Here is a 27,319-nt window from a genome sequence, read left to right as displayed (position 1 = left end):
CGTAGGTACAAAGCTTTTGTAAAAATTCTGATGCTTTTATTAATCTCGGTGGCAGATGGTGTTTTTTATTCCAAGGTCGTGAGCAAAGGTCTGATCGCTTATCTCAGGATCTTTGTCACACTGGCAGCTTCGTCTGTAAGTTAACAGCCAGATTGGGTTTTCTGTGGCTAATGGTCCCCGTCTCCCAGAAGACTTAGTTCGGGTTTGGCTTCTGCTACGTCTCGCCAGTAAGGGAGCAGCAAAGGCAAGGAGGAGACTTTCTTCTCGATCAGAGGCCAAAGGTGGGAGAACAAAAACTCATTTCCCTCCGGGGACAAGTGCAGTCCGTCTGACAGAAAGGACGAGAAGTCCTGCAGGGGAGAGAGTTGGGAGAGCGTGTGGGGGACGTTTCCGGGGCCCCACGAGGAGGTGCAGTTCATCGGGGGGGGGGGGGGGGAAGAGGCTGAACGAGTAAATAAGGTACATTCACGTGAACGACAAGAACGACATGCGCTGTTAGAGGAGCTCAGGGCCCAGGGTGCCCGGCTGCTCCGACTCCCCTAGTCTAGGTATTAAGTCGACGGGCGGGTTATTAGGTGTAAAGAACTTGAACCATCTGGCCCAGAAGTGTGACGGTCCCGGGCTCATGGCCCCCGGGAGCCTCTTCTCCTGGGTGAGCGGTGTCGGCCCCACGCCAAGGCGCCGTCCCTGCCAGAAGCCGGCCGGCCCACAGGTTCACGGCTCCTCCAGACCGCGGCCTCGTCTCGGGGAAGGCCACTCCCTCCCTCCCCCGTCCTAGAGCCCTGGGGGGTGAAATCTCCAAGGACTTCATCAGAGCCCCTCTCAGATGGACGCTTAGCCCAGACAAAAGCCAGGACTGTGGCTGCGACCTGGGAAGCCACAGGAGGACCAGCACCAGGTCTAGGCACGGCTTCGGAGGGAGGCCGAAGCGCAGGGTTGGCTTCGCGAGGGAAGCGCCGGGCTGCTGGGTCCTGTGGACACAACTGTACGGAAAGCGCCAGCGCCCTCCTCGGGGGCTGGGCTGCTCCGTGGGGACCCGCTTTCACCGTTTCTGGTTGTAAACGCGCTTTCTGGCTTCCAACAAAACCATGAGAACCAGATAGCTCAAAAGACGAATTTTAGCCAACACCATGTCCTGCTTAAATTCGTTTTGCCTCTTAACGAGTTTAACCTCCTCCTCCCCCACATTCCCAAAGGACTTGCTCTGAATGTCCTTCACAACGAACCACTGATTTCACTCTGTTCCGGGTCCCGCCCGGCTGCTCAAGGGGTCCCCGGAGCAGGACGGCAGCGGCTGGGGCCGCAGAGGAACGAGGCCGTGGGTGCCGTCCCGGAGCCTCCGCGCTTCCTCCCCGCAGTGCTCTGGTTCAACTGGGGAAAGGGACAGCTAACGGTCTTACCCACTCAGAGCCCCACGGAGCAGGGTCACTTCTGCATCATCCTCCCGGCCCCGACAGGGCCGAGCAAGCCCCCGTACCTGACCGTCCTTCTGCATCAGGGTCCACAGGTCAAGCACATCAGTCCCACAGTCCCGGGCCACTTGCAGGCAGGCGCCCGCGTATTCACCAACGACCAAGTTCAGGCGATTTAGTTTGCAGCCTATTGAGGAGAGAGAGTGCGGGTGGCAAGTGGCCGCTGTGCAAGTTCTACTGGCCTGGGTGCGTCTCCGTCCCCGTAAATAGGCACGTGCTTATGGACCCGACCTGGGTCCGACCGTGTGAGGGCCGTCACCGTGCGCTGCTCTCCGCGGCACGGGGACGGGGGAGCGCACCATCGGTGGTCGCCACAGAGGCAGGAAAGCCCCGTGGCGGCCGCCTCCTTGGCTGAGTACAGGCCAGAGGCAAAGAGAGTGGGGGCTGATGGGGAGGGACGGTGGGCCGAGACCCCTGAATTTGTTGTGTCACGTGAGGCCGCTGTGATACGATGGAAAGATCAGGGTTCGGCCAGAGAAGGGGGAGCTGGAAGGGGCTGCAGAGGTCACTTGGACTGGCTCACGGGTCAGTGACCTTTTTTTTTTTTTTTTTTACATTTGAGAGAGAACACATGTGCACGTACACACGCGTGAGCACACACACGAGTGAGCACAGGAGGGGCAGAGGAGAGAATCCCAAGCAGGCTCCGCACTGTCAGCACAGAGCCCGACGTGGGGCTCAAACTCACAACCCGGGAGATCGTGACCTGAGCCCAAACCAAGAATCGGACGCTTAAGCGACTGAGCCACCCAGGCGCCCCAGCGACCTTTCTCCACAAGGGGCCGGGCAGTAAATATTCCAGGCTGTGCGGGCATAGGGTCCGTGCCCGTAACTGCTCTGCCCTCTGCCGTAGCTCAGGAGACACGCAGTATGGAAACCTGGGGGCTGGTCTTCGGTAGAACATTCCTGTAGCCAGCGGCTCACAAACCCGACCCACACCGCCATGTCCTCCACCGGGACTCGCTACGCGTCTGATAAGTGAAACACGGCTCGCACGCGGCGCCGGGTCCCAGATGCTGAGGTTTTCCCTACTCCGTTCCCAAAATGTAACTCACTTGGTTCTGTGCCCACGAGGGGGTTGTGACCTGCAGTATGAGAAGCAGATGTGGCTCTGACTCGCACACCTCTGCTCGTCCAGGCGCGGCACGAACACGCTTGCTACCTCCCGAGCGATCCTGATCCTGACGCGAGGCAGACGTCACGAGGGGAGGCTCCCTGGGGGGCCGCGCCTCGCCCTCTGGAGCTGACGACAGGGAGCGTCGTCTACCCCCCGACCGGGCCCTTCCAACACCTGATGACAGCAGGCCTGGCCCCATCCTCCCTGTCTGTCCTCTTCTTCTGGATAAACTTGCCCTCATTTCCTCCTGTGGGGAACTTTCCTGGACCTTTCTAGACGCCAGTACCTTCAACAGAGGGTTTCCGTGCCTGCCAAGCCATTCATCACGTGGCTGTCACGTGGCTGCCGGTGTCTGTACGGGACTGTCTCCCTCCCTACTCGACACGCGGGAACCAGGTTCTAGTCACTTCTGTGTCCTGACTTTGTACTTTACGTGCTAAGACGAACGGTTGCAGGGACAGAAGTGGCTCCGTCACAGGTGCCGTGGACGCGCCCTCAGCCGAGCCTTAGTTTTGGGGAAGGAGGGGTCTCGTCGCCGAAGGCCGCAGCCCGGGCGAGGCTGCGTGGAGAAGGGAGCGCGCTGGGCCAGAGGCGGGCAGAGTGGCGGCTGCGGGCAATCGCGGTCACCGGGGTCGCTGGGAGCCTCAGTGCCACGTGGGCCGCCACACAGCTCCGCGGCCGCGCTTGGGGTCTGGCGCCGCCAGGCCGGGGCCGCCCCCTCCGCAGGGACAGTCCCTTTTCCGGGCCACGGTTCGCGCCTAGAACCTAATGGCCGCTCTGCTCGTTTTGCTTACTCTCTGGTGGCTGAGAACAAAGGCCGAAAGGACTCGGTGGGGAGCCCGGCCCGGCGGCCGCCCGGCTCTGGGCCCCTCGCTCGGTCCGGTCGGAGGACACGGTGCCCGCGGCCCGCTTACCTTGCGCGAGGCACTCCCGCTCCCAGGCCGCCTCGCAGAGCGGGGGCGGCGAGATGAGGACGATCCTGTGCTCCGGGACGTCCACGGACTTGAGGTAGCGCACCATGCTCTTTAAATTCGCCACGTACTCGTCCAGGGGGACGTGCTGCTTGGGGTTCTCATCTGTTCGGGGGGAACACGGACACTTCGGCCCCAAACGCACGTTTGTCGCAAGGGACAACGAAGACTGACACGAGCTCCCCGATCCGCAAGGCTCAGGACGTCGCCGGGGAGTAGTTCGGACCGCGGACACAAACACGGGGTAGCGGGTGGGGGGAATGGCGGTCCCCGCTCTTCGTGGGACAGACCGCAGAGGCTCAGGCTCTGTCCTCCGGTGGCCAGCGGCCTGGGCTGTGGAGGGAGGCCGCCGAGTTCCACCCCTGCTTCCTCGCGGACCGGCCGCCTGCCCTGGGACAGATGCCCGGCTTGCCTGTACCTCGGCCTCCTCACCGGTAAACCGAGGACGATAACCGGGTCTCCCTCACGGGGTGGTTGTGAAAATCGACAAGCACGCAGAGCACTACAGCAGGGGGCCTACCACACAGGAAGCGGCCGCGTCCGACTGCCAGCTGCTGGGGCACCTCGGTGGCTCAGTGGGTTAAGCATCTGGACTCTTGATTTTGGCTCAGGTGATGATCTCACGGGAGAGTGAGCCCCACGTGGGGCTCTGCACTGACAGTGTGAAGCCTGCTGGGGATGCTCTGGCTTTCTCGCTCTCAAAATAAATAAATAAACTTAAAAAAAAAAAAGCTGTTGCTTCTCCTATCATAGTGCAAAGGACTTGTTTTTCCTTTAGAGCACGTGTGCACACGTACGGAGGGGAGAAAGGCAGAGGGAGAGACAGAATCTTAAGCAGAATCCAGGCTCAGCGTAGGGCCCAGTGCGGCCTCGATCCCACGACCCCGGGATCGTGCGTGACCTGAGCCGAAATCAAGAGTCGGAGGCTCAACTAACTGAGCCGCCCGGGTGCCCTGCAAAGGATGACTTCTAAATGGGCTCGCACGTAAGTATCCTAAGACTCACTGCAGGCGCTTTACAAACCACATGTAAGGATAATTATAGGAGCAAAATAAAATCCCTCATGATGCCACCACCCAGAAAACCACTGTTGGCACTCGGAGGTACTTCATTCTAGTCTTTTCCCTGTTGATAGGTGTACTTAAAAAAAAATAAAAGTAACATTACACTGAAGATACATAACCATATGGTTCTTTTTTCCACCTAACATTATATTATGGGCATGTCTGTGTCCACGAACAGTCCTCAAAAACGTGTATCTGCTGGGGGACCGAGAGGAAGCTTCTATCTCTGTGCCACCCAGCATTCTATTTTTTTACTGTTAGAAATACAATTTGCAGAAACGTCTGCACGTACGCCTGGCTGCGTTACTGAATTTTTTCTCAGGCTGGATTTCTAGATGCGGGAAGTCCTTCGATGCACACTGTCAAGTATCTTTCCAGAAAGATCACAGGTTTCCCCAGGGACTGGAAGAGAGGAGTGCTCATCTCACTCCACACTCAGCAGCCATAAGAATCAGTGCTTAAAAACACTTTCCAATCTGAGTCTTTATAATCTTTTGAGATTATCTCATTTCACAAAGCTACTTTTTTCCTTTGTGATTTCCTCCATTGCTTTTATGCTTGGGAGTTTTTTTGTCCTAATTTCGGTGAGGATTCACGTTTTTTGGAGTCTCCTTTCTTACGGTTTTTGGTGTAAGATCAAGTGGAGATCTGACTTTTCCAAACAGTGAGCTCACAGGATCCACTGACACCTACGGCTCATACGTCTTTCTCAAGGCGGCGAGCGTCCCTGCCTGCCCTGCCGCCTCCCCTGAGCCGTCCCCACCGTGTGCCCACAGATAGCATTCTTCTGGAAGCGGACTTTCCAGAATACAGGCTGACTTTTCCCCTTCATGCTGCGCAAAGGGCCCTCCTCGCAAAAGCAGGAGGGAGAGCAAGGCCTGCGCCCACTGGTCTTCCAAAGACAGGGACACGGTGCCACTTCCCAGCACCCAGGACCGAGTCCGCGCCCAGGCGGGGGTGCTCCCTGAGCTGCTCGGCCATCAGTGTGACCCACGTGGCAAGGCGGGCCCTCCACCGCTGATTCCACCAACTACTGAGAAAAACATCTGAAATCCAGCACAACACTAATGGACTCAAGAAAACATTTTTGGGGCACCCGGGCACGTCCAACTTCGGCTCGGGTCATGACCTCACGGTTCGTGGGTTCAAGCCCCACGTCGGGCTCTGTGCTGACAGCTCAGAGCCTGGAGCCTGTTTCAGATTCTGTGTCTCCGTCTCTCTGACCCTCCCCTGTTCATGTTCTGTCTCTGTCTCTGTCTCTGTCTCTCTCAAGAATGAATAAACATGAAAAAAACCAAACACATTTTCAAGTGTTTGAGATCAGGTCTGCCAATAACCCAGGCGAGTAGAAAATAAGTTGGGAACAAAATGCACTGACGTTAAAGCCAGAAGAAATACGCTTAATAAACTCTGAGAACTCATTATAAATTTGGCAAAACTCATTGTAAGTTTTCTCTCCCAAAAATCTATTGGGAGAGAAGGACACAGTTGAAAGAAATACAGAAACAAGCTGTCTTCATGTCAGGGCAGGCTAAAAATGAACTAGGAAAACACAAAAATGCCTTTACCTTTCAGCGCACTGTCATTGGCACCGAAGAAAACTGTAACTGCTACTGGGCTGTCCAAACCGGTCCCTTTTTTGATTAATCGTGGAAGGATGATTTTGGCCCATCTGGTATTGTAGCCTGAAAATCCACGATTCAGAACATCACATTTTCTGAAATGAAGAATTTTTGAACAAAGATGAATTCCACAGTCCCACAAACAACAGTTTCTAGCCCCCTGCACTGAACCAACAGTGAGGGTGTGCCCTCCCTCCGGGCTGTGGCACCTGCCTATGTCCGGGGGCTTTGATGTGCTTGCACTTTTTTTTCCCTTAAGTTCGTTTATTTTAAGTAATTCTATACCCAACATGGGGCTTGAACCCACACCTCTGAGATCACAGGTCACGTGTTCTTCCGACAGAGCCAGCCAGGCACCCCCGATGTAACGTCCCTTTGAGGAAGACATGCCATCCTTAACAAGATACAGGTAAGTCCGTCACATTCCTCCACAAGAGGGGTTATGAATAATTTTGAGCAAAGGGGCTATAATCTTGTCTGCAGACTCGCTCACTCACGCATGGGCAGTGAGGTCCTTCTAACAGGGAGTTTACAGCAGACGGGTCTCGGTTTGAGTGTCTTCAGTCGAGTCACTAAGAAGCTGGAGCTCAAGGGTAATGACGCTTTGGGTAATTTGGGATGTATACAGAGTAGTTTTGAGACTTTTACAGAGTATTTTTTAAGAGGCATTTTAGGTCTGCAGCAAAATTGAAAGGAAGGTACAAAGCATTCCCACACACCCCTGCTCCCCACGTGCACAGCCTCCCCGACTAGCAACAGCCCCACGAGCGGCACATTTGTTAGATGTGATAAACCTAACACATCATTATCAGTAGCACCCACTGGTTTTGATTCAAGAATTTTAATAAATTACTTAGCGGCTGTGCCCCCGGGACTATGTTTATGGATGCTTCAGGTTGTTCATAATAAAAATTTTTTAAAAATGATAAATCTCAGAGTTCAGTTCATGGTTAGCAAATTAATGTGGTTGACTTTGGTATAGTTCAAATTCCCACATACGAGCAACTAAGCAGAGATCCCGGGGCACCAGCTAAGAAATTCTGCGCGGCTACGAGGCCAGGCGACAGACGCCAAGCAGCAACAGGAGGGGACCTGGTTTTGACACTACTCTAAAAGCTCTCAACGTTTAGAAATCTCCAGGAAAACAACAAAAAAATTCAGCCCCGTTTATTTCTTAGTGTGATTCTTGGTGTTTTTAATGCAGAATGATTACAAAAAGCTGACTAGCCTAGCCATTTTGAAGACTCAGTTTAAAATGGAATACTCTAGAATTTTCACAAGAGGAGTCGGCTTTCCATCTCTCCAATGGTATAGTCACTGCGACACTCCCTAAGGCCGGTGTGGTGTGGCAGTCCAGCACGAAGGGCTGGAATCAGAACGGTCGGTGCCAGGATCTCGCTGCCTTTGACTAGCACATCAGGCCTTGGCCACTTACTTAATTTCTCTGAGCTTCAGGCTCCCCAACAGTAAGAGATGAACCTAACACCTAATCTGCAGGCAGTGTGAAAATTAAAAGTACGGTAGTATCCAGACACACGTAAGGCGCCCAATAAATGGCAGCTATTATAGACTGAAAAAAAGATCGTCATTAGAAGAAGGCTATGAGCCAGGAAAAAAAGACAAGTGAGGGCCAGGGTTGGAACTGTTAAAGTTCCCCTCCGAAAGGGGAAGGATATCTGAATCCCTCTGGATTGAATAACATAATCAACGGTGCCCAATTTATTCAAAAGGCTACCGAAACTGGAAAATTATGAAAGGTTTTTAGTTAAATTCATGGCTCATAAAAAGTATTTAAGTTCAGATGAAGAGAGAAGAAGAGTTAATTGAAAGATTCCTTGCCAAACATCCAGACTCTAAGATTCCCTTCCAGAAAAATGTAAATTAAGCTGCTTCATAAAACAGGCAGGGGCATATTTTTAAACGCAAACAGCAGAAGCTTTTAAAAACGGAAATCGTGGGGCGCCTGGTAGCTCAGTCGGTTAAGCACCTGACTTCAGCTCAGGTCATGATCTTACGGTTCGTGGGTTCAGGCCCCATGTCGGGCTCTGCACTGACAGCTTAGAGCCTGGAGCCTGCTTTGGATATTCTTTCTCTTTCTCCTCACCCTCCACCCCCCACTCTCAAAAACTAAATAAATATTAAAAAAAAAAAAAAAAATGAAAACGGGAAGTTTATTCTAACTCCTTCAAATCCCTCAAACCAAGTATTTTTGTTTAAAGAAATACGGAAATAAGATTGTTTAAAAAAACTGATGAAACTATATCCATAAATTTTAAAAGGATTTAAATAGATTTAAGAATTATTAAAATGATTTTATAGTAAGTATACAAAGATCTTATTTAAAGCTAAAACTTAAAAGATGTCACTATGGAACACAATATATTTTATTTAAAAAAATTTTTAATGTTTATTTTGAGAGAGGGTCACAAGGGGGAGGGGGAGGGAGAGAATCCCAAGCAGGTTCCATGCTGTTAGTGCAGAGCCCAACTCGGGGCTCAATCCCAAGAACCACGAGATCGTGACCTGAGCTGAAATCAAGAGTCGGGGGGCGCCTGGGTGGCTCAGTTGGTTAAGCGGCCGACTTCGGCTCAGGTCATGATCTCGCGGTCTGCGGGTTCGAGCCCCGCGTCGGGCTCTGTGCTGACAGCTCAGAGCCTGGAGCCTGTTTCAATTCTGTGTCTCCCTCTCTCTGACCCTCCCCGGTTCATGCTCTGTCTCTCTCTGTGTCAAAAATAAATAAACGTTAAAAAATAATAATAAGAATCGGACATTTAACTGACTGAGCCCCCCAGACGCCCCCACACTGATATATTTTAGATTTTTCACTCTCCTTGGAGGTCGTGTGCACAGGGGCGGTTTTAGTGAGATGCCTCTGAACTTTCAAACCCGGAAACTGGGTGACATTAAACACGGAATTAGTACACCTGAGACTAATTGAACACTAGGTTCATTAGACTTCAAAAACACCCCCAAACCACCGTGAGCGGGTTCAGAGCTGTGCAGACGGCTGAAGCCCAGATCGGCAAAGAACACCCCAAGCGGTAACACTCTGTAGATGAAAGTGTCCCTCAAAGGGGCAGTTGTTTGGTGTGGCACGAAAAGAAGTCCGTTCTGGCGCAAAAACGCAGGGCGGTGAAGCGGCCGCCGCCTCTGACGCCAGGCAACGCCGACTGCAGCCCCGTAGTCTCTTCCCTCCGTCGTCCGGTGGAAGAACGTGGGCCTAGGACGCCAAGGCCAGTGTCCCCTCCGTCTGGGCCCTGTTGCTCCGCCGTGGCATTTTAGTTTCTACACGGCTCTCGCGAGTTTGGCTTGGGGGGGGTGGGGGGTGGGGGGCGGCGGCCAGGAGAGGCAGGCATTCTGGGTGGGGGGAGCCCGGATGGGGAAGGATTCACGGAGGCGAGGCCTCTTTGGGGTCAGCCAGCAGCGGCTCGGCTCTGTGTCTCAACAAGAGGCTTCTCGGGGGTTAGAGACTGGAGGCGCAGCAGACCACACACTGGCTACAAGTCTGTCTTGTAACTTCTCTCCATTCTGCAAAATAACTAGCTTCTAATGAAGTGGTCTCCTAGCAAGCAGATCTGCAAACTATCAATTCTGGCAGGATTTTAGTACTAAACTTAACCACTTACGAAACATCTGTATGTGGGTAAAACATTTGGAATGCCTTGTGTTCCAGGCCACCTGAATCATTATTTAGCTTTTCAGAAAAGGTTAACAGACCAATTAAACAGTTACTGGATTACTAAACATGAAAGCTGCTATATATCGAGCACTTCCAAGTTCAAGGCACCTGAGCAAGCACACATTAATGTTTCCGTCCTCCCAACATGACAGCAGGTGCCCTCATCATCTCCTGAGGCTCAGGACCATGGGCTCCGGAGCCTGGACACCTGCCACTTCTTAGCTGTGTGACCTTGTTATTTAACCTCCCCTCCTTATTCTTCTCACCTAGAAAATGGATCGGAGCCTAACTCACTTTGTTTATTAGGCTAGCTGTAAAGATTAAATAAGCCAATACACACGAAGCATTAGTTTTTGGCACATAGTATTCAGTAACACTTAGCTATTATAATCATCCCATTTGACAGAAGGGAAAACTGAGGCATGACGTGATATTTTCATGTTTTTAGATTAAGTCTAAATAGGGAAAGCATTTGGGAACAGAAAAAGCTAGAAGGTCAATTTTTTCATTTCTAGTGTAGGGGATAAAAAATGGAAAATTGAAGACATTTTAAAACACATTTGGAAATAACTTAAAACATATTTTCTTGGTGTATTAACCATATTGGTGAAGAAGATTATCAAGTACCGATAAGCTGGTAGGACATCTAGCTTATTTCTTCTAAAGGAGGAAAAGACATGGGGTGCCTGGGTGGCTCAGCTGGTTGAGTGGCCGACTTCGGCTCAGGTCACGATCTCATGGTCCGTGAGTTTGAGCCCCACGTCGGGCTCTGTGCTGACAGCTCAGAGCCTGGAGCCTGTTTCGGATTCTGTGTCTCCCTCTCTCTGACCCTCCCCCGTTCATGCTCTGTCTCTCTCTGTCTCAAAAATAAATAAATGTTAAACAAAAAAAAATTAAAAAAAAAAAAATAAAGGAGGAAAAGACAAAACTCCTGATCAGTTTATGGATACTCTACATACTTGGTTTACTGTTTTTAATGTGGAAAATATTTCTACATATTTTTTAATCTCTTGTATTGGGGAAGTGTTTCCCTTTTGATGCCTTCCTTTAGCATATGCTTTCATCAAGTCTGGCAAACAAAATACCAAAATCATCGCTATTTCTGATCTATTTTATAAAGAGAATTCGGGAGACAGAAACTTCTCTCCAAAAATGACTCTAACTTTGGTTTGCGAATATATCTTGCTTTCTTTTCAATCAAACTCCTTACTACTCATTTAAATCATACCTACTAGAGTAACTGAAAAAGAACTGATCTTCAGATAGTGAATAACTGGGTCTGTTTGAATCCAAACCCAATATATTTTCCACAACTCTTCGGGTTTGATTTCACGTCGGACAAAACTTTTGCGGAACCCTGAGTGCCTGCCCCTCTTCCTTCTGTCCCCCAACCTTGTATATCTACTAACCAGGAAAGGCCAGCAAAGATTAATAAGGGAGGAATTTACTGTTTGACACTGTGTCATTCACTCTCTTTCTCTTCTGAGTTGCAATTACAGTTTTCGATCGATAAGCACTCAAGTATTGGGGCGCCAGGGTGGCTTAGTCGGTTAAGCATCTGACTTTGGCTCAGGTCATGAACTCGCGGTTCTGTGAGTTTGAGCCCGCATCCCTGCATCAGGCTCTGTGCTGATGGCTCGGAACCTGGAGCCTGCTTCCGTTTCTGTGTCTCCCTCTCTCTCTGCCCCTCCCCCGCTTGCACTCTGTCTCTCCCTCAAAAATGAATAAACATTAAAACCAATAAATAAATAAGCGCTCAAGTTATTAATCTAAAGACTATTCTCACCTGACCAGCTTGTCAGCCAGTGATGCTCCCCATCCACCCTGCTGGAAAGAAAACTGAAAAGAAAAAAAAAAAAAAAAAAAAGGCCATTACTACTTATCAGTGTGATTAGCACATTTTAGTAAGGGGCATTTTGATCAGCAACTCCTTTTGTTCTCCCTTTGTACTCCCTGACTTTTTGGCCTTCATCGCTCCCTTTCCATGGAGGTCATTTTAGGGATTACTATAACGAAGCCTCAGCGGCACTCTGGCACTCTGGAAGGGAGGGGAGTTTTCTTCCCTACGGACTGGATTTGAGCCAGTCATCTGCGTTTCACTGAGACCTGATATTAGAGTCATTTTTACTTAGAAAAGCTACTTCAGTTTATGTGTAAGAGAGAAAATCAATTGTACCTTCAGTAAGGAAATGATGTCCACGCTGTACTACATTTCCACAATCGAAAGAATAAGGAAGCTGATTCTAGAACTCAGGGGGTGAGCCTTTTTAAAATATACATTCCAGTAAGTTTGGAAAGCCCTTCCTGCCCTACTTGCCGAAAAATGGCATCACTTATTGGCACGTACGCAGAAAATTGGTTGAGGAAGTCATGTTTGAAGAGAAAAAATAAGAACAAAACACCGCACCACCGGGGTAATTTTTAAAAGTGTGCTTCCTCCCCGAAGTAGGACACATATTCTTCCTTAATGTGAGTTGAAATGATCTTGGGTGAGAAGGTGATCTACTGCGTTATTCCTGGGAGACATTTTATTCAAGATCAACTCGCTCCACCAGAGGAAGCAGAGGTGAACTGGTTCCAGGGGTTTTCTGCACCGAACGGGCTGTACAAACCCGCAGGAAGTGATTCAGCCGCCGCCGTGCTCTCGCAGGTGACCCACCAGTGGAGCTCCGCGTGGGAAAGCAAGCCCGGGCCGTGCGGTGAGCCACTGAAGGAGGCTTCGTGGAAAAGGAGGCGCACGTCCCCGCCTCAGCTTGTACCAGGCCTCCCGATTCTCCCTAGGCCACTGACGAAGCGCGGTGAACGCGGCTTTGTCACTCCCAGGGCGTGGCCTGGACGAGTCACTGCACTCCCCCGCACCTGACCTCATCTGGAGGACAGGGTACACGGAACGGGTGTGCAAGTACGGCGCCGCCCACACCGTCAACCCGAGGCCAGGAACAACCCGAGACGGGAACTCTGTCTGCCACGAGGTTCGGAAGGGGCCGGTTAGGACACGACGACCGTGAGGTCGCTGCTGGACGCGGCAGGCATTCCCGAGCAGATCCTGCTCAGGGGCGCTCAGCCTTCGGGGCCGCCTGTGCTGGGGGGAAACGGGGTGCAGGGACGCGGCCTCGAGACGGGAAGATGGGAGCCTGAGAGCTGGGAGAGGAGGGCCAGCGAGGCTGCCAGGCCGGCGCTCTCAGCGGGGGCTTCGCCCAGAAGGCGCGACCGTGGACGCCCAAGGGACCGGGCCACCCCAGGGCCAGGCGGCGGTACCTGGGTGATGGAATCTCCGAAGAGCAACACCCGAGGCCAGTACAGAGAACTCGCCGCCTCGCAGAGCGCCATATTGCCTGCCGGCAGAGGGGCGGGGCGAGCGGACAGGGGGCGGGGCGAGCGGGGCCTGGGCGGGGTTCCTCGCGGGCGGGCGGGGGGGGGGGTGGTGGAAGGAGGCGCCTGCGCAGTTCGTCGCCCTCCGGTTATCCGTCGGGGTGGCTGCTCGCCACACCCCTGGGTCCTGGGGCCGCGCTCCTTTGGCGACCGACCGGTCATTGTTAAGACACGCGGTAGCCGTTGCCCTTGGAACGCTCATTTTTGTCCGTTTCCCAGAGCTCGGCCTCGTGCCTTCACCCCCGGTCCGTTCGTTCCTCCCGAGTCTTTCCGGCGCGGAGCGTGCGTCGCCGCCTGCCCTCGGGGCGCCCACCGACCCTCCGGGAGAGGCACCTCCCCGCGCCCCGCCCGGCCCAGAGGGAGCCACCCCGCGGCTTCAGGTGTTCCCGCAAATGGCGGGAGTGTGAAGTCGGAGCGGTGGGGGTAGGAAGTACTTCCAAGGCACTCATTCATCACACAACCAGCTCTTGTTAAATAAACGTCCTCAACCGTTGATCGAAGGTTTTGACCTTAAAGAGAAACTTAACGGCATTTGCTAAAGACAGGAAGGCAGACTATCCAAGGACGATGATGGGGTTTTGCGGTAGGGGAGAGAAATCAGGAAAGGCGGGGACCCAGAGCCAAGGAGCAGGGTGAAGGGTGGAAGGCTGTAAAATTACTAAAAGGTAGAGTGTTTGCGAAACTGACAAAACCAGATTCTTGTTGCAGGTAGGCCAGGGAGGGAAGATACCAGGCGGGGGGCGAGGAATTTGAGCAGATACCCCGGGGGAACAGACCAAGGGTGGGTATTTTTTTCACTAAACCAACGCAGCAGGATTCTTGCCAGAACTGGTCTGGAGGGGAAACGGACAGAGCCCACGCTGGGTTCCTATTGAGAAAACTCACAGGAGCTTGACTCCTTTTCTCAGTCCTTACCGCCACAGCCGTGCCATTTAGTGTGACAACCCCCCCCCCCCCCCCCCCCGTGCCGGTGATAAAAAACGAGCCAGAAGGATGTTTTGAAACAACTGAGCTTAAGGTGAAAACCAGAAGAGCAGAGGGAGCAGTGCGCCATTGAAAAGCAGACATACCGGAGTGACTTGCTGGCCCTGGGTGAAGTGTCGGACTCAGGCTTGGCTCAGTTTGTGAGTTCAAGCCCCACATCCGGCTCTGCGCTGATGGCACAGAGCTTGCTTGGGATGTCTCTCCCTCTGTCTGCCCCTCCCCAGCTGTGCTCTCTCTCTCTCAAGATAAATAACCTTAAAAAAAAAAAGGCAGACATACCTTGGTGTGGCCGGAACAGGGTGTCAGACGGGCGAATGGCTCGGAGAGGCAGGCAGGGGGATCAGAGCATGACCAAGTCTTCAGGCCAGGAGTTCCCTGGCTTCAGCTGGATCATCTGCGGAGCTTTAGAAACGTGCTGATTGATAAAGGTCGCTCACTTCACTCCAGACCAACTAACTTAACCTCTGACGGCAAGATGCGGGCATCAGTGTGTTTTTACTGCTCCCAGGTGATTCCAATGTGCCGTCAATGTTGAGAACCCCTGGCTGAGTAAGGTGTTTGGACTTAATCTTGGTTACCAGGGAGGCCTGAAGGACTTTCAGCAGGGAGGGCTTGAGAGCAGGTGCGTATCTTAGGAGTCAACTATGGGGAGAAGGGAGGCTGTGGCAGGAATCAGAGGGGCCAGGAAGACAGGCTCACAGAGCCACGGGGGAGAGATGGCAAAGGCAGATTCAAGAGCGACTGAGAATCCTGAACTCAGACTGGTTACCTCAGGGAGAAGGACTAGGAGAAAACACACGCACGTTCCCTTTCTACTCTATATACTGTCTTACTGTTTTTAAACCTATCGTAACAAAGTCTTACATGACACTTCTAAAAGGTGACCCTCAGAGCTTTGGTTTGGGCCAGAGACAAAGTGGGGTTCCTTACAGAAGAAATGTATTTCATTTCAAGTAAAGCTTCCGATTTGTGCACTGGAGTTTGTCACTACCCTGCTCAACGGCTGTGAAGTCACCAACAGGTGAGGCGACAGGACTAAACAGTGTCGGTGGAGCTTAGTGACTGGTTGGCACGCCTTTCGCTTGACAGTGAGAGTGGCTCTCGCGTTAGACGGTAGGTAGAGGTGGGCTCGTTCCCTCCCTAGGGGCGGCCGTCACGCCCCTGTGTGACAGCAGAGACCAGAGACCCCTGGTGACCTGCTCCCTCAGCACACGGCACCCGCCACTCCTGTGTCCGGTGATGTGCCAGTCTGAATTACACGTACTCCAGGAAACCGGTCTAATGATGACACAGAAAGCAACTCAACAACTCACACCTGAATACCCTTGAACCTGAGTCATAAAAATTATATTCTGAATATCGGAATCGAATGCGCAGGCATTAGACAAAGAAAATACCACTGAATCCCAAAAGTCGTCATTTTACAAATGTATAAATTGAGGAATCTGGCAAGAGTATCAGGAGGGAAGAAACACAAAAGGGGCTTTAGGTGATAATCTCTATGAATTCAGACTCAGAATCTGCACATGAAAAACAAACCATTGTGTATTTTCCTCCTTTTTAAAAAGGACAGCGAGGCATTCTCGTTCAGTTGCTATGGGCAGACCTGAAAGGTTTCAGGGGCAGCTGTGCGCGTGCCTGGAAGCAGAATCAGCAGGCCCCGAAGTAACCGCTTATTTGTTAGTTCTGGAATCACGGACAGGGGAGTTGGTAACTTAGCGTTTGAGCTGTTGGAACGCAGGCCATTTGACACCACAAGTAAGTAGGCTATTCCAGAGAAACCAACGTATTTTATTTTAAGAGAAGTCGAGCCAAGCATTAAAGACAGGCTTTAACGCGTCCGCAGGCCCGCGGCTCTCAGTGAACCGGCGTGAGGGCCTCGTAGAGTCTGCGCGCGGCCAGTTCCACCATCTCCCGGAGGGACTCATCGTCCTCGCTTCCTTCCTCACACTCGACCGTCTGAAAGTGGAAGCACAAACAGGCCTTTCGACGTTAAGTGTCTAGAAGTGCCACATGGAAGAGAAACTCCTCTTTAGGAAGAGTCATTTCCGGTGGGGGGGGAGGGAGGCCACACGGACTCCCAAGAACCCGAACTCCGACACCACACGCTGGGGGGCAGGTGCCTGGATGCAGTTTCCCGACAGCACAACGACTGGGTCTCATTAGAGATGTATTTTGGAGAAAAAAAGAATAAACGGACAATCTATGGTGAACTATATTTACTTCAAAGCCCATATTCTGACCCAGTAAGTGATACCACAAGGAAGTTAGTCTTTGTAATACAAATTACTGAGCTCTGGATGTGCTCCTCTGCTCAGCATTTGGAAGCCTTTTTTTTTTTTTTCCCCCAGCATTTGGTATTAAATTTGATTTAGGCTTACAATCTTCTAGTTATTCCTCAGCTACAAAACACTATAAGCTGTTTTATTTATTTTGTTAATGTTTATTTTTTGCGGTGCCCGGGTGGCTCAGTTGGCTGAGTGTCTGACTTCAGCTCAGGTCACGAACTCGTGGTTTCTGAGTCTGAGCCCCGCGTTGCCCTGCGTTGCTCCGCGTTGGGCTCTGTGCTGACAGTCTCCCTCTCTGCCCCGCCCCTGCTCGCACTCTGTCTCTCTCTTAAAAGAGACCTGGAGTTCTCAGTGAACTCTCTCTTAGAGAGAGAGAGAGAGAGAGAGAGAGAGAGAGAGAGCAAGCGGGAGAGGGGTACAGAGAGAGGGGAACAGAGGATCCAAAGCGGGCTCTACAGTGACAGCAGTGAGCCCAATGTGGGGCTCAAACTCACGACCTGCGAGATCATGACCTGAACGGAAGTCAGATGCTCCACTGGACTGAGCCACCCAGGTTTTATACGCTGTTTTAAAACTTTTTTTATCATACCATAAATATTGTTCATATCAAAACTTAGTAAAGAAAAAAAATAACACCCTTATTCTATGACGTAATGATAACTACTGTTAACATTTCAGGGTATAACATTCCAGACTTTTAGCCATACATATATATTTCTTTAAAACCAAAATGGGGTAATTTATCATACTTGCTATCTTGTAACTGTTCTTTCCACTCAATAATGCAGGTGGACACCTGTGCACATTAGTCACCTATATGGCCATCTTCCTGATGGCCTGTATATATATATACTTCCTGATATATACAGTACTCCATGTATAAGCACACACCATACACATACTCTATTTATTCGGTTATTTTGTTTACTGTCTCCCACTCTTGGATATTTTGGTCTCTTGCAGTTTTGCTTATATTATAATCACTGCTAAAATGGAAATCCTTGTATATATATCTTTGCTCTGTTTTACCATTAACTTGTCTAATTATTTTCTTCGTTTAAGTCCAGTTAAGTGTAATTGTAGATAAAGGCATTTATTTTTTGAGCCTTTCATGCATATCACCAAACTGCTCTGCAGAAAGAACGTGCTGTATCATTTAAAATCACCTCCCCACCCCAAACTGCACCTGAGAATAAACTTCCTGTTTTCACCATCACTGGGTCACAGCACTCTTGTTAACAATCTGTGCCCACATGATCGGCAAACAGTGATATTTCATACTTTCAGTCTGTATTTCCTCTAATTATTAGTGGACTGGATCTGAACATTTGTTTCCTGTGTTTGCTGGTGATCCATCCATATTTCATCTCTAGAGATTCACTTGTTTATGTTCTTAGCTTATTTTTCTACTGGGGTAAGATAAACTTAGTGTCTCCTCAAAGCATCTGTATAGTTACAGAACATAAAAGATATTTAAAACATGTTATTTGCTTAGAACTGTTTTAATCTTCAAAACCAAGCCCGCAAGGAAGATATACTTATTCATTTATGCTTGTGGAATACTTATGTGGGATCTGTGGTGTGAGACCAGAGCAGGCTCGAATCCTATTGTCTGGAACAGCCACTTGGATCTTGCTGGTGCAAACCAGAGAGCGGCTTCTCTGAAAAAATCTAAAATCAACCGGATACCAAACTAGAGAAAATGCCGGGGTGGATTCAGGCCTCTTGTGGAACAGGAAGACAATGGGGGAATATACACATACCGACGTGTGCTGTGCAGTGCCACGCAAGAACACTTAGAGAGGATGGGAAAGAAGCAATAAAGTGGGGTGCCTGCCTGGCTCAGCCGGAAGAGCACCCCACTTCCGATCGCGCTTGAAGTTGTGGGTTCGAGCCCTGCACTGTGTGTCGAGATTGCTTAAAAAATCATTAAAAAATAAATAAAAGAAAAAGCAAGAACGTATGACTTTACGTATAGTAACATAAACCCAGCCTGTGAAAAGCATATGTCGGAAAAATCTGGAAGGACATGTCAGAATGGAAGTGTGCTGTCTGGTGTGAGACCAGATCATTTTTGTTCTCGCTTTCTTTCCCAAATGTCTTGATGTGTAGGAAGGAGCAGTTACATACCCGTGTCTCCAGGTTTATATTAGCAGTTTTTCCATCCACTGTGACACTGAGAATGGAACCGTCTCTTACACTTACACAGTCTTCTCCAAATATGTCCCTTAAGACAAACAAAGACGCAACATTAGTACAAAGTACATTTACAAATAAGTCAAGTACACTTTCATATACTGAGGGAAAAATAATATTGAAAATAGCCCCTAATTCCAAAGTAGACGACTTCTATCTATTCCTGAGATGTACTTGATGTAACTTCACGTATTTTGTTAATTTTATAAAATGAGTGAAATCCACAGCTATCATTAAGAATGCTTGCTTCAGGGGTGCCTGACTGGCTCAGTCGGTAGAGCATGTGACTCTTGATCTCAGGGCCACGAGTTCAAGCCCCATGTTGGGCCAAGAGCTTACTTAAATCTTAGTAAGAAGCCCCTTCTACACAGAAGGAAAACAAGACACATGGAAGGGATCTGAAGCCCCAAGGCTGGAAAACAGCGGAGCTGGTATTCAAATCCAGGCATCTAGTTGAAGTGGCTCACAAGTCCACAGGCTGTCTGCCCCCTTGAATCAGTTCCAGAAGCCTCTGAGTCAAACTATTCACTGAGCATCTTTTGTGCGTCATCTTCCTAGTGACAGAAGTCACGAAGACACTGCCTCTATCACTGAGAAGCTACAGTTTTTTATTTGTTTGTTTTATTTTAGAGAATAAGAGAGCACGCACGAGTGGGGAAGAAGGGGGGGGAGGGGGAGAAAGAGAGGGAGAGAGACAGAGACAGAGACAGAGAGAGGGAGACAGAGAATCTTAAGCAGGCAGGCTCCATGCACACCTCGGAGCTCAATCCCACGACCCTGGGATCATGACCTGAGCTGAGATCAAGAGTCAGACACCTAACAGCCACCCAGGCGCCCCTCAAGGAGCTACAGTTTCATCGGTAATTTGCACATCTGTCCCCATCAGTTACAGGGGCTCCTGCAACAGCAGTCCAATCAGCAGGCTGGACACAGGCAAGAAAAGGCAGTCAGCGAATCTTCGTCAACTATAACAGAAATGGCGGACCACAGAGGTCAAAGGTATCTGGAACTAGCTAGAGTGTTCAGCTGGAAGGATGCAGTTCAAACCACGAAACAGACACAAACTCGGACATCCAGAGCGGCCAAGTAACCTGTCTGAGCCTCACAACCATTAGTGAGTCAGAACTAAGTGCCAGCTGCCTCCTCCCCACCCTCGTGGGGCAATAATTGGGGCAACACTTACTGGAGCATGATCTCCAACCTTTTGCTGTAAACGTGCATTTCTAATTTCTTAGAAACCTTCTGTACCGCACCTGGGGGGAAAAAAAGCAAGAGTTCAATTTCCAAATTCTTATTGGAAAGAATTCCCGAGTCGGTAATCTGAACACAGTTATTGATTAGGTAATTAGCTACGGAATCCTTCAAGTGACCAACACTCCATCTACCTGCTGCGGCAAACTGCTTTTTTGTTCTTGTTAGACAAAGAACCACAAAATGACACTGAAGCTGATTTCAAATCTTATTTGTAATGTTTCTCAAACTTTTCCACATTTCCTTTGTGAGTGAAGTGAAATCGTTGACTCCAGGAGTTCTAGGGGCACATCCATGCTCAGAGATCTCTAAAGTTTTTGCTTTACCTAAAACATTATACACATTTAGCACTGTAGTGATTTTACTAAAATTAATATTTAAAATCATTTGCCAATTAGGGGGTACCTGGCTGGCTCAGTTGGTGGAACGTGTGACTCTTGATCTCAGGGTTATAAGTTCGAGCCACACACTGTGTGTAGAGATTACTTTGAAGAAAAAAATCTTTAAGAAATGGAATGAAATAAAATGACTTGTCAGATTACTTAGCTTCCCCTTCCCAAAACAATACGATGGTTCAGGAAGACGATCTGGAGTTTCAAGTGTGCCCAGGGACATAACCATCTCCCAGGCTATCACCAGCAATAAAACAGTACAGAACTATCTGGCCGTTCCTTACAAAGTCATTTTGCCATAAAAAGGCGTGAACACTGATTCATGCTACAGCGATGAACCTTGAAAGCATTATGCTAAGTGAAAGAAGCCGGTCACAAAAACCCATGTGTTATAATTCTATTTATATGAAGTGTCCAGAAGAGGCAAATCCATAGAGACAGAAAGTAGATTAGTGGTTGTTTGGGGGATTATAGCTAGAGATACGGTGTCTCTTTGTGGAGTGATGTAAATGTTTTATTTTTAAAAAAAAAATTTTTTTTTAACGTTTATTTATTTTGGGGACAGAGAGAGACAGAGCATGAATGGGGGAGGGTCAGAGAGAGAGGGAGACACAGAATCTGAAACAGGCTCCAGGCTCTGAGTTGTCAGCACAGAGCCCGACGCGGGGTTCGAACTCACGGACCGCGAGATCATGACCTGAGCCGAAGTCGGACACCCAACTGACTGAGCCACCCAGGCGCCCCAGATGTAAATGTTTTAAAGTTGACTGTGGTGAATCTACTCTCTGGAAGAGTCAAATTGTCATTTCTTCTAAATTACTCTATAAGTCAGACGATAATAACTCTGATTAATTTTAATTCATGAGTCTTTTTCCTTTTTAAAAAATGTAGAGGGGCGCCTGGGTGGCGCAGTCGGTTAAGCGTCCGACTTCAGCCAGGTCACGATCTCGCGGTCCGTGAGTTCGAGCCCCGCGTCGGGCTCTGGGCTGATGGCTCGGAGCCTGGAGCCTGTTTCCGATTCTGTGTCTCCCTCTCTCTCTCTGCCCCTCCCCCGTTCATGCTCTGTCTCTCTCTGTCCCAAAAATAAATAAAAAACGTTGAAAAAAAAAATTAAAAAAAAAAACAAAAAACAAAAAACATGATTATTTAAAAAAAAAATAAAAAAAATAAAAAAAAAAATAAAAAAAATAAATAAAAATAAAAAATGTAGATATCAGGTTGTCTGGGTGGCTCAGTCGGTTAAGCGTCCAACTCTTGGTTTCAGCTCAGGACATGATCTCACAGTTCGTGGGATTGAGCCCCGTGTCGGGCTCCGTGCTGATGGTGTGGACCCTGCTTGGGATTCTCTCTCTCTACCCTTTTCCTGCTTGTGCTCTCTCTCTCTCTCTCAAAATAAATATTTAAAAAAATGTAGATCTCATTGACATAGAACATTATAGTAGTTTCAGATATACAACATAATGATTTGATATTGGTATACATAGCAAAATGATCACGGTAAGTGTAGTTAACCATCCATCACAACACACAGTCACAAAAGTTTTTTTTTCCTTGTGATGAAACGGTTTCATGAGTTTTAACTAAATATACAACAAACCAGATGCCAGCCTAGAAAGCTATATAATAAAACTTTATACTTCAATTATGATCAATTCTATTAAGTATCATATAAGCACTTAACTGACATGTAAAATCTCATAAAAGACAGTATTAAAAATATTTAAGCCATGAAACTATTAAAAGAAACTTTCAAAAATGTGAGTGCACATGTATGTATATTTGCATATTTATTACTAATATTTAATAAGCTCCTCAGACACCTAAGTTTACACTGTGTATAATGTGAAATCATAGTTATACACGTATAACTGCCCTTAGTAGTGTGTGTGTCAAAACAGGACACAGGTGCAGAAGAATGTAATGGAATGTAAGAACATAATATATTTTGAAAAATAAGCTTTGCTGTGCGTCCTCGTCCTCAGTGAGAAGGGATACAGAAATTGAAGTCGGGGCTAAACACACACACACACACACACACACACACACACACACACACACACAGACACAAATACAAGTTTCCCGAATCTGAACCCAAGTGTCAACAGGCTAAGAAATTAAAGGGGAGCGAAATGCTAGCAACACAGAATCAGACTGTTCACAGAAGCTGCCTCTCAAATAGATTTGGCAAACTTCTGGAAATGGCCAGATCGTGTTTTAGGCTTTGTGAACCACATGGTCTCTGCTGTCAACTACTCAACTCTGCTGTGGCTGCTCAAAGAGCAGCACTAGACGGTATGTAAACAAACGGGCATTGCTGTTTCAATAAAACTTTATAAAAACAGGTGGAGGGCTGGACTTGGCTTGTGGGCCTTAGTTGTTGACTGTGCTCTAACACGTTAAAATACCATGTTTGGATACGACAAAGTCAATTCTTGCCACAAGAAACGTACAGAATGGACGTCCTTAACTGCCCCATGTGCAGCAAATGAAAAGAGGGAGTGTGTCAGTCCTTGTAATATTTTCCAGATTCTGAAGAAGCAAGTACTACCTAGTAAACCCTGTCACTTAGCCCTGAGGGTGACAGCAGGGCTCCATGCTAAGGTATCACTTCCTGAGTCACTCCTTGGGTCACTGTCTTCTCTCTTTAAAATTCATCTGTTTTCTCTCACCCTCGATACCTTCGACGTATCTCCAGAATCCAACCACTTTCTGCCACCAGCACCACTCCCACCCTCCCCGGAGTGCCACCTCCTACCTGCAGGGCCACAGGAGCTCCAACCTGAAACATCTGCTTTCTTACTTGCCCTCCCCAATCTCCTCTCAACAAGCACCACAGCAATCCTTTAAAAACCTTACAGTATTACTCAGTATTACAGTATTACACTTTACTCAGACTACAAGCCCAAAGTCCTTCCAATGGCCCACAGAACCCTACACGTCTGCCCCCACTCCAAACCCCGTGAGGCTGCCCCAGCGCCTGTTATGCTCCTAAAGCATAACAATCTGCTTTGTGTGTGGTACCTGAAGCACCTAGAAGAGTACCTGCCAAACAGAAGGTGCTCAATCAGTATGTGTCAAATGAATATGCGAGCACCTCACTACTCCAGAAGAAAATAGTATCCTTTTCATGTAACACAAAGTAGGCAAGCAAAGTAGGCAAGAACGAGGGAAGATAGGCCAGCCAGCTAATTTAGCACAAGAAACTCATGGAAAAAAACCTATTCCTACTTGTCTGCAATGAATCTCTGCTGAAATGCCCAGAGGCTAACTTTAGGGAGAAATGTTTATATAATTACTGTTACTGAAAATGGATCACTAATAATAGTTGCTTCTGACTCAACGACCATCAATCAGAGGGAAGGTGCATTTTCACGCTGGATCAGAGCACTAAGAAAAATACCCGGTGTAAGGTCGGACCTTAGGATGGCTCCCATGTTCCTTCCCTACAACACAGACAGGAAACACGAAGCCCGGCCGTGTCCTCAGCAAAGTGGGCGTCAACACCGAAAGGTGAGCCCACGAAAAACCCCGCGTGTAATCCTTGGGTTCTTGTCCCCTGCGTTTCGCGCCGTCCCTTGTTCCGCTGCTCCTAACTGCTGTGCCACTAATTAGTGGTGGCCTCTGTAAAAGGTCCCCCCTCCTACACACCCCCCCACCCTGCACTTCGTCCTTTACATTTGTATCACCTAAGATAAGCAAAATGTAAAACCGTCAAATAAGAGAAAACTGACAACTGCCTTTAAAACGGTTCTGGCCTGGGCATGTTTTGTGCTCCAGGGCAGAGCCTGGGACCCTGAAAGAGCATCCTGTGAGAATCCGAGCTGGAGGTTCTCCCGTGGCCTGTATAAACACACAGCTCCCTCCCCCACATTAGGTGCACACAGGGGGATCCATTACCCATTGATTCAATTAGAACACATGATCAGTGGTGCCCAAATTGAAATTTTTAGTGTTACTCAAATTCAAATGCTTACCTCAGATGAGTAATTTACACTTGTCTAGGTATTTATTCATTCCAGAATTTAGTTGTTATAAGAAGATGCATTATGAACTATTCAGCTAGACATTTTTTCCTTCTGAAATCAAATACTACTAACCCATTTTTTATTTTTTTTTATTTTTTTATTTTAAGAAAGAGAACTATTCTATCAGAGAACAAGATCTGAGGCTAGGAGAGGGGTACAGGCTGGCCTTTATTTCAGGCTGGTCCCTGAAATTCTTCAGGGTGACTTCCTCCCATAGTAGCAAAAAGGGCTACTTTATATGCCAATGATACATACCTTAAGACATGTTTAATATTGATTTATGTATAAAATAGAATAAAACTATGAAGAAATAACACAAAGGTATCTTTACTAACACAAAGATATCTTTCTTTGACTGAAAGCTGCTACGTACCAAGAAAACAAAAAGTGGTTGCAAAATTGTCCTATAGAGAGATTCCATTCAGTTCAAGTTTTACTAAATACGTATAAGGCAGCATTATTTTTTATTAGACATGCTGGCTCAATTCAGCAATACTTTGGAATTTCTGTTAAACTGCTTTTAAGAGGACTATTACTAAGGAATTTTATCTTTGTGTTCATGGCAACCAGAATTTTGGCAATAGCACAAGTAAAGACCCAAAACAGAAAGTAAAATATTAGTAATCTGCATTGTTATACAGATATTATATCTTAAAGGTGACAGGAAGGGGAAAATCAGATTTCAAGTTCTAGGACTCTGTCTTCTGCTTTTTAGTTCACAGACCACGGGAGAAGCCAAAGAATTAACTGATAAAAATGAAATAATGTTATACCTTTCCTGATTTTCGGGTTTGACTGAACTTCCAGGATCACGGTTGTTACTGTATCCGCATACATATCGTTGGAAGGGTTTGCTAACCACTGGGAAGCAAAAGGCAGAATTAGGAAGGTAGGAATACAGCTAACCACAAAAGACTGTACATATGGGACTTCTGTTTCTAGCATTTTCCACTGACATTAACTAATTGTTTCCTAAAACTAATAACGCGGGACTTCTCTAATGTCCTAACTAATAACAATAGTAACATGCCCAGAGCACTTCCTCTGCGGCAGGGGCCTGATACACATTCCCTCATTTAATCCTCCTACCCGGCACCTTCGTCTCACAGAGGTCACTGGTGTGAGGTGACCGGTGGGGACTGCTGGCAGCGGGCCGAGCCCTAAGCACCGTGTTTCAGAAGCACGCCCAGTGCCGGCACAGGGTAGTATCTCGAAACATGTACTTTTGTTTCTCACACGAAGCCGAAGCCTAGGACCCTGACACTTGTGCACATGCTGGGTGGGTGTTCCAAGATAGTTTTCCAGGCCTGCCAGGCCAGGGAGAGAGCAGGTGAATTACTTCAGGAACACGTGCCTTCCCTACCTGTTACCTTTTCAAAAAGCGCTTGTAACCGTTGTGAGGCACTTGAGACCCTTTCTCTGAGACGCTCTTGGACATGTTAATTCCAGGGAATACAAGTACAGCATTTAGTAGAAAGAGCTAAATGAACGTCTCTAATAATTTTTCCCTTTCCTAGGGCAGTAATGTTTATGTATTATTGTGTCTGACATCGTGTTATAGACAACTACTCCTTCCGACACTTTCTTCAGTTACTTTCATCTTTCGGAATCAAATTTCAACTTAAATCCCAGAACTGCAGTGGAACCCGAGTTGGCAGATCTTTTTTAGTTTTAAAAAATAATGTGTATGAACAAAATAGTGCACCATCTAGCTGGGAAATTTACATGCAATTCTCCCTGAGGCAGAGAATGAAACCAGGCACCTCCCTGGATCATTCAGTTCGAGGATTCACTCTAAAAGCCCTTCTTTGAACCGGACAGATGCCACGCTATCGAAATCAACCATCAAATTAATTTGGTGTCTGGGTTCCAAACTCCCCCTGTAGGAATTTAAAATTCTAATAGTAGAAACCACATTCAGTGGTTTCTAGCCTTTGTGTATTTGGGTCATTTTAATATTGCTTATTTGAATTTTCAAAATTCCACTGTCTTAAAAGTGTTCACATGACAAGTCTATTTGTTTCAATGTAACAATTTGATTTTTCTCTTGAGAATGTCGAATGTTCTGATGTAACTGAAGACATCCAGGGCCATCACAAAATTAGTTGAAACTTCTCATCTGAGAGACCTATACTCACTACACATGCTAAATATTAAGCCTTAATTTAATACTAGTTTTTATGTTACTAGAACTACATAGAAAATGCCCAGCGAGGTCATATTTAAAGCTGGTCTTGGAAAAAAAAACATGCATGGATATATTTTCCAGTAATTTTTTTCTTAAGAACAAATTTTCTCTACAATTATATGTGAAGTCTTAAAACTTTTTTCCCCTCTTTGTTTAGGTAAATGATCTTATCTTACTTCTAATACCACCATTCCTGGTTCCTGTATTACAGTAATATTTTTGAATACTTTCAGAGCAGGTTTTTCTTGAATTTCTAATTCTTCCACATCACCTGAAAAAAGGAAGTAATATTAAGATGTATATAATTTTCTGATAATCTTCCAGAGGCATCATTATTGCTTTGTTTATAGAGATAGCTGAAATAAATCTGATTCACAATGAAAAAATTAATTACTCATTTGAATAGTGAGAATTTCAAATAACTAAGTAAGTTTTACGTTGATTGCTTACAGCAACTGAAAGATCTCAACATGTATTATAAAAATTCATATAATGAGGCAGGATTTACCTGGGACATGAAACATCTTATCAGTTGCAAACTTTGGTGATTGTTAAATATCTGTGTTTACATAAGAGATTTAGTCACTAGCGTCTTAATACTCCACTAGTATCTTAAAATCTGACATGAGACTAGTCAACTACTGCCAATAGTCACCTCTTCCTTCTGTCTTCATAAGCTTAATCATTCTTTAGGCAAA

The 27,319-nt window shown here is 47.7% G+C and overlaps 2 protein-coding genes across 4 annotated transcripts in view; both read right to left on the bottom strand.

The window, feature by feature from the left end:
• Window positions 1–14: 14 nt before the first annotated feature.
• IAH1 (isoamyl acetate hydrolyzing esterase 1 (putative)) lies at window positions 15–13,301 on the bottom strand. 2 transcript variants are annotated; one of them, XM_058682508.1, is made up of 6 exons: window positions 13,184–13,301; window positions 11,712–11,764; window positions 6,193–6,341; window positions 3,504–3,665; window positions 1,478–1,599; window positions 15–350 (listed from the first exon to the last, which is right to left on the bottom strand). In XM_058682508.1, the coding sequence occupies exons 1-6, from the start codon at window positions 13,253–13,255 to the stop codon at window positions 168–170; spliced, it is 741 nt and encodes a 246-aa protein (XP_058538491.1). In that variant the 5' UTR covers window positions 13,256–13,301; the 3' UTR covers window positions 15–167. The 2 variants fall into 2 exon arrangements, with proteins under 2 accessions (XP_058538491.1, XP_058538492.1); XM_058682509.1 differs by lacking the exon at window positions 13,184–13,301 and adding an exon at window positions 12,585–13,146.
• A 2,534-nt stretch (window positions 13,302–15,835) lies between these two features.
• CPSF3 (cleavage and polyadenylation specific factor 3) overlaps window positions 15,836–27,319 on the bottom strand; it is a 40,609-nt gene continuing 29,125 nt past the window's right edge. The window contains exons 14-18 of one of the 2 annotated variants that reach the window (XM_058682494.1): window positions 26,798–26,892; window positions 25,207–25,294; window positions 19,949–20,018; window positions 18,700–18,796; window positions 15,836–16,240 (exon numbers count right to left, since the gene is read on the bottom strand). In XM_058682494.1, the coding sequence (XP_058538477.1) occupies window positions 16,139–16,240; window positions 18,700–18,796; window positions 19,949–20,018; window positions 25,207–25,294; window positions 26,798–26,892 (452 nt within the window). In that variant the 3' untranslated portion in view covers window positions 15,836–16,138. The remainder of the gene's footprint in view (window positions 16,241–18,699; window positions 18,797–19,948; window positions 20,019–25,206; window positions 25,295–26,797; window positions 26,893–27,319) is intronic. The other variant, XR_009248169.1, reaches the window with a different exon arrangement.

The sequence above is a fragment of the Neofelis nebulosa genome, chromosome 9, assembly GCF_028018385.1.
Source record: "Neofelis nebulosa isolate mNeoNeb1 chromosome 9, mNeoNeb1.pri, whole genome shotgun sequence".
Classification (NCBI taxonomy): Eukaryota; Metazoa; Chordata; class Mammalia; order Carnivora; family Felidae; genus Neofelis; species Neofelis nebulosa.
Note: the sequence above shows the minus strand (reverse complement) of the source record. Positions and strands in the feature narration are given on the sequence as shown.

Bases quoted from the DNA above. Each gene is read 5' to 3' on its own strand.
- IAH1 (XM_058682509.1), bottom strand. From the start codon at position 12,794: ATGAGGTCAGGTGCGGGGGAGTGCAGTGACTCGTCCAGGCCACGCCCT. The intron at 11,765-12,584 runs GTGGGTCACCTG...TTTTCTTTTCAG, and splicing joins TCCCACGCGGAGCTCCACTG to TTTTCTTTCCAGCAGGGTGG. The intron at 1,600-3,503 runs GTAAGCGGGCCG...TCTCCTCAATAG, and splicing joins GCGGGAGTGCCTCGCGCAAG to GCTGCAAACTAAATCGCCTG.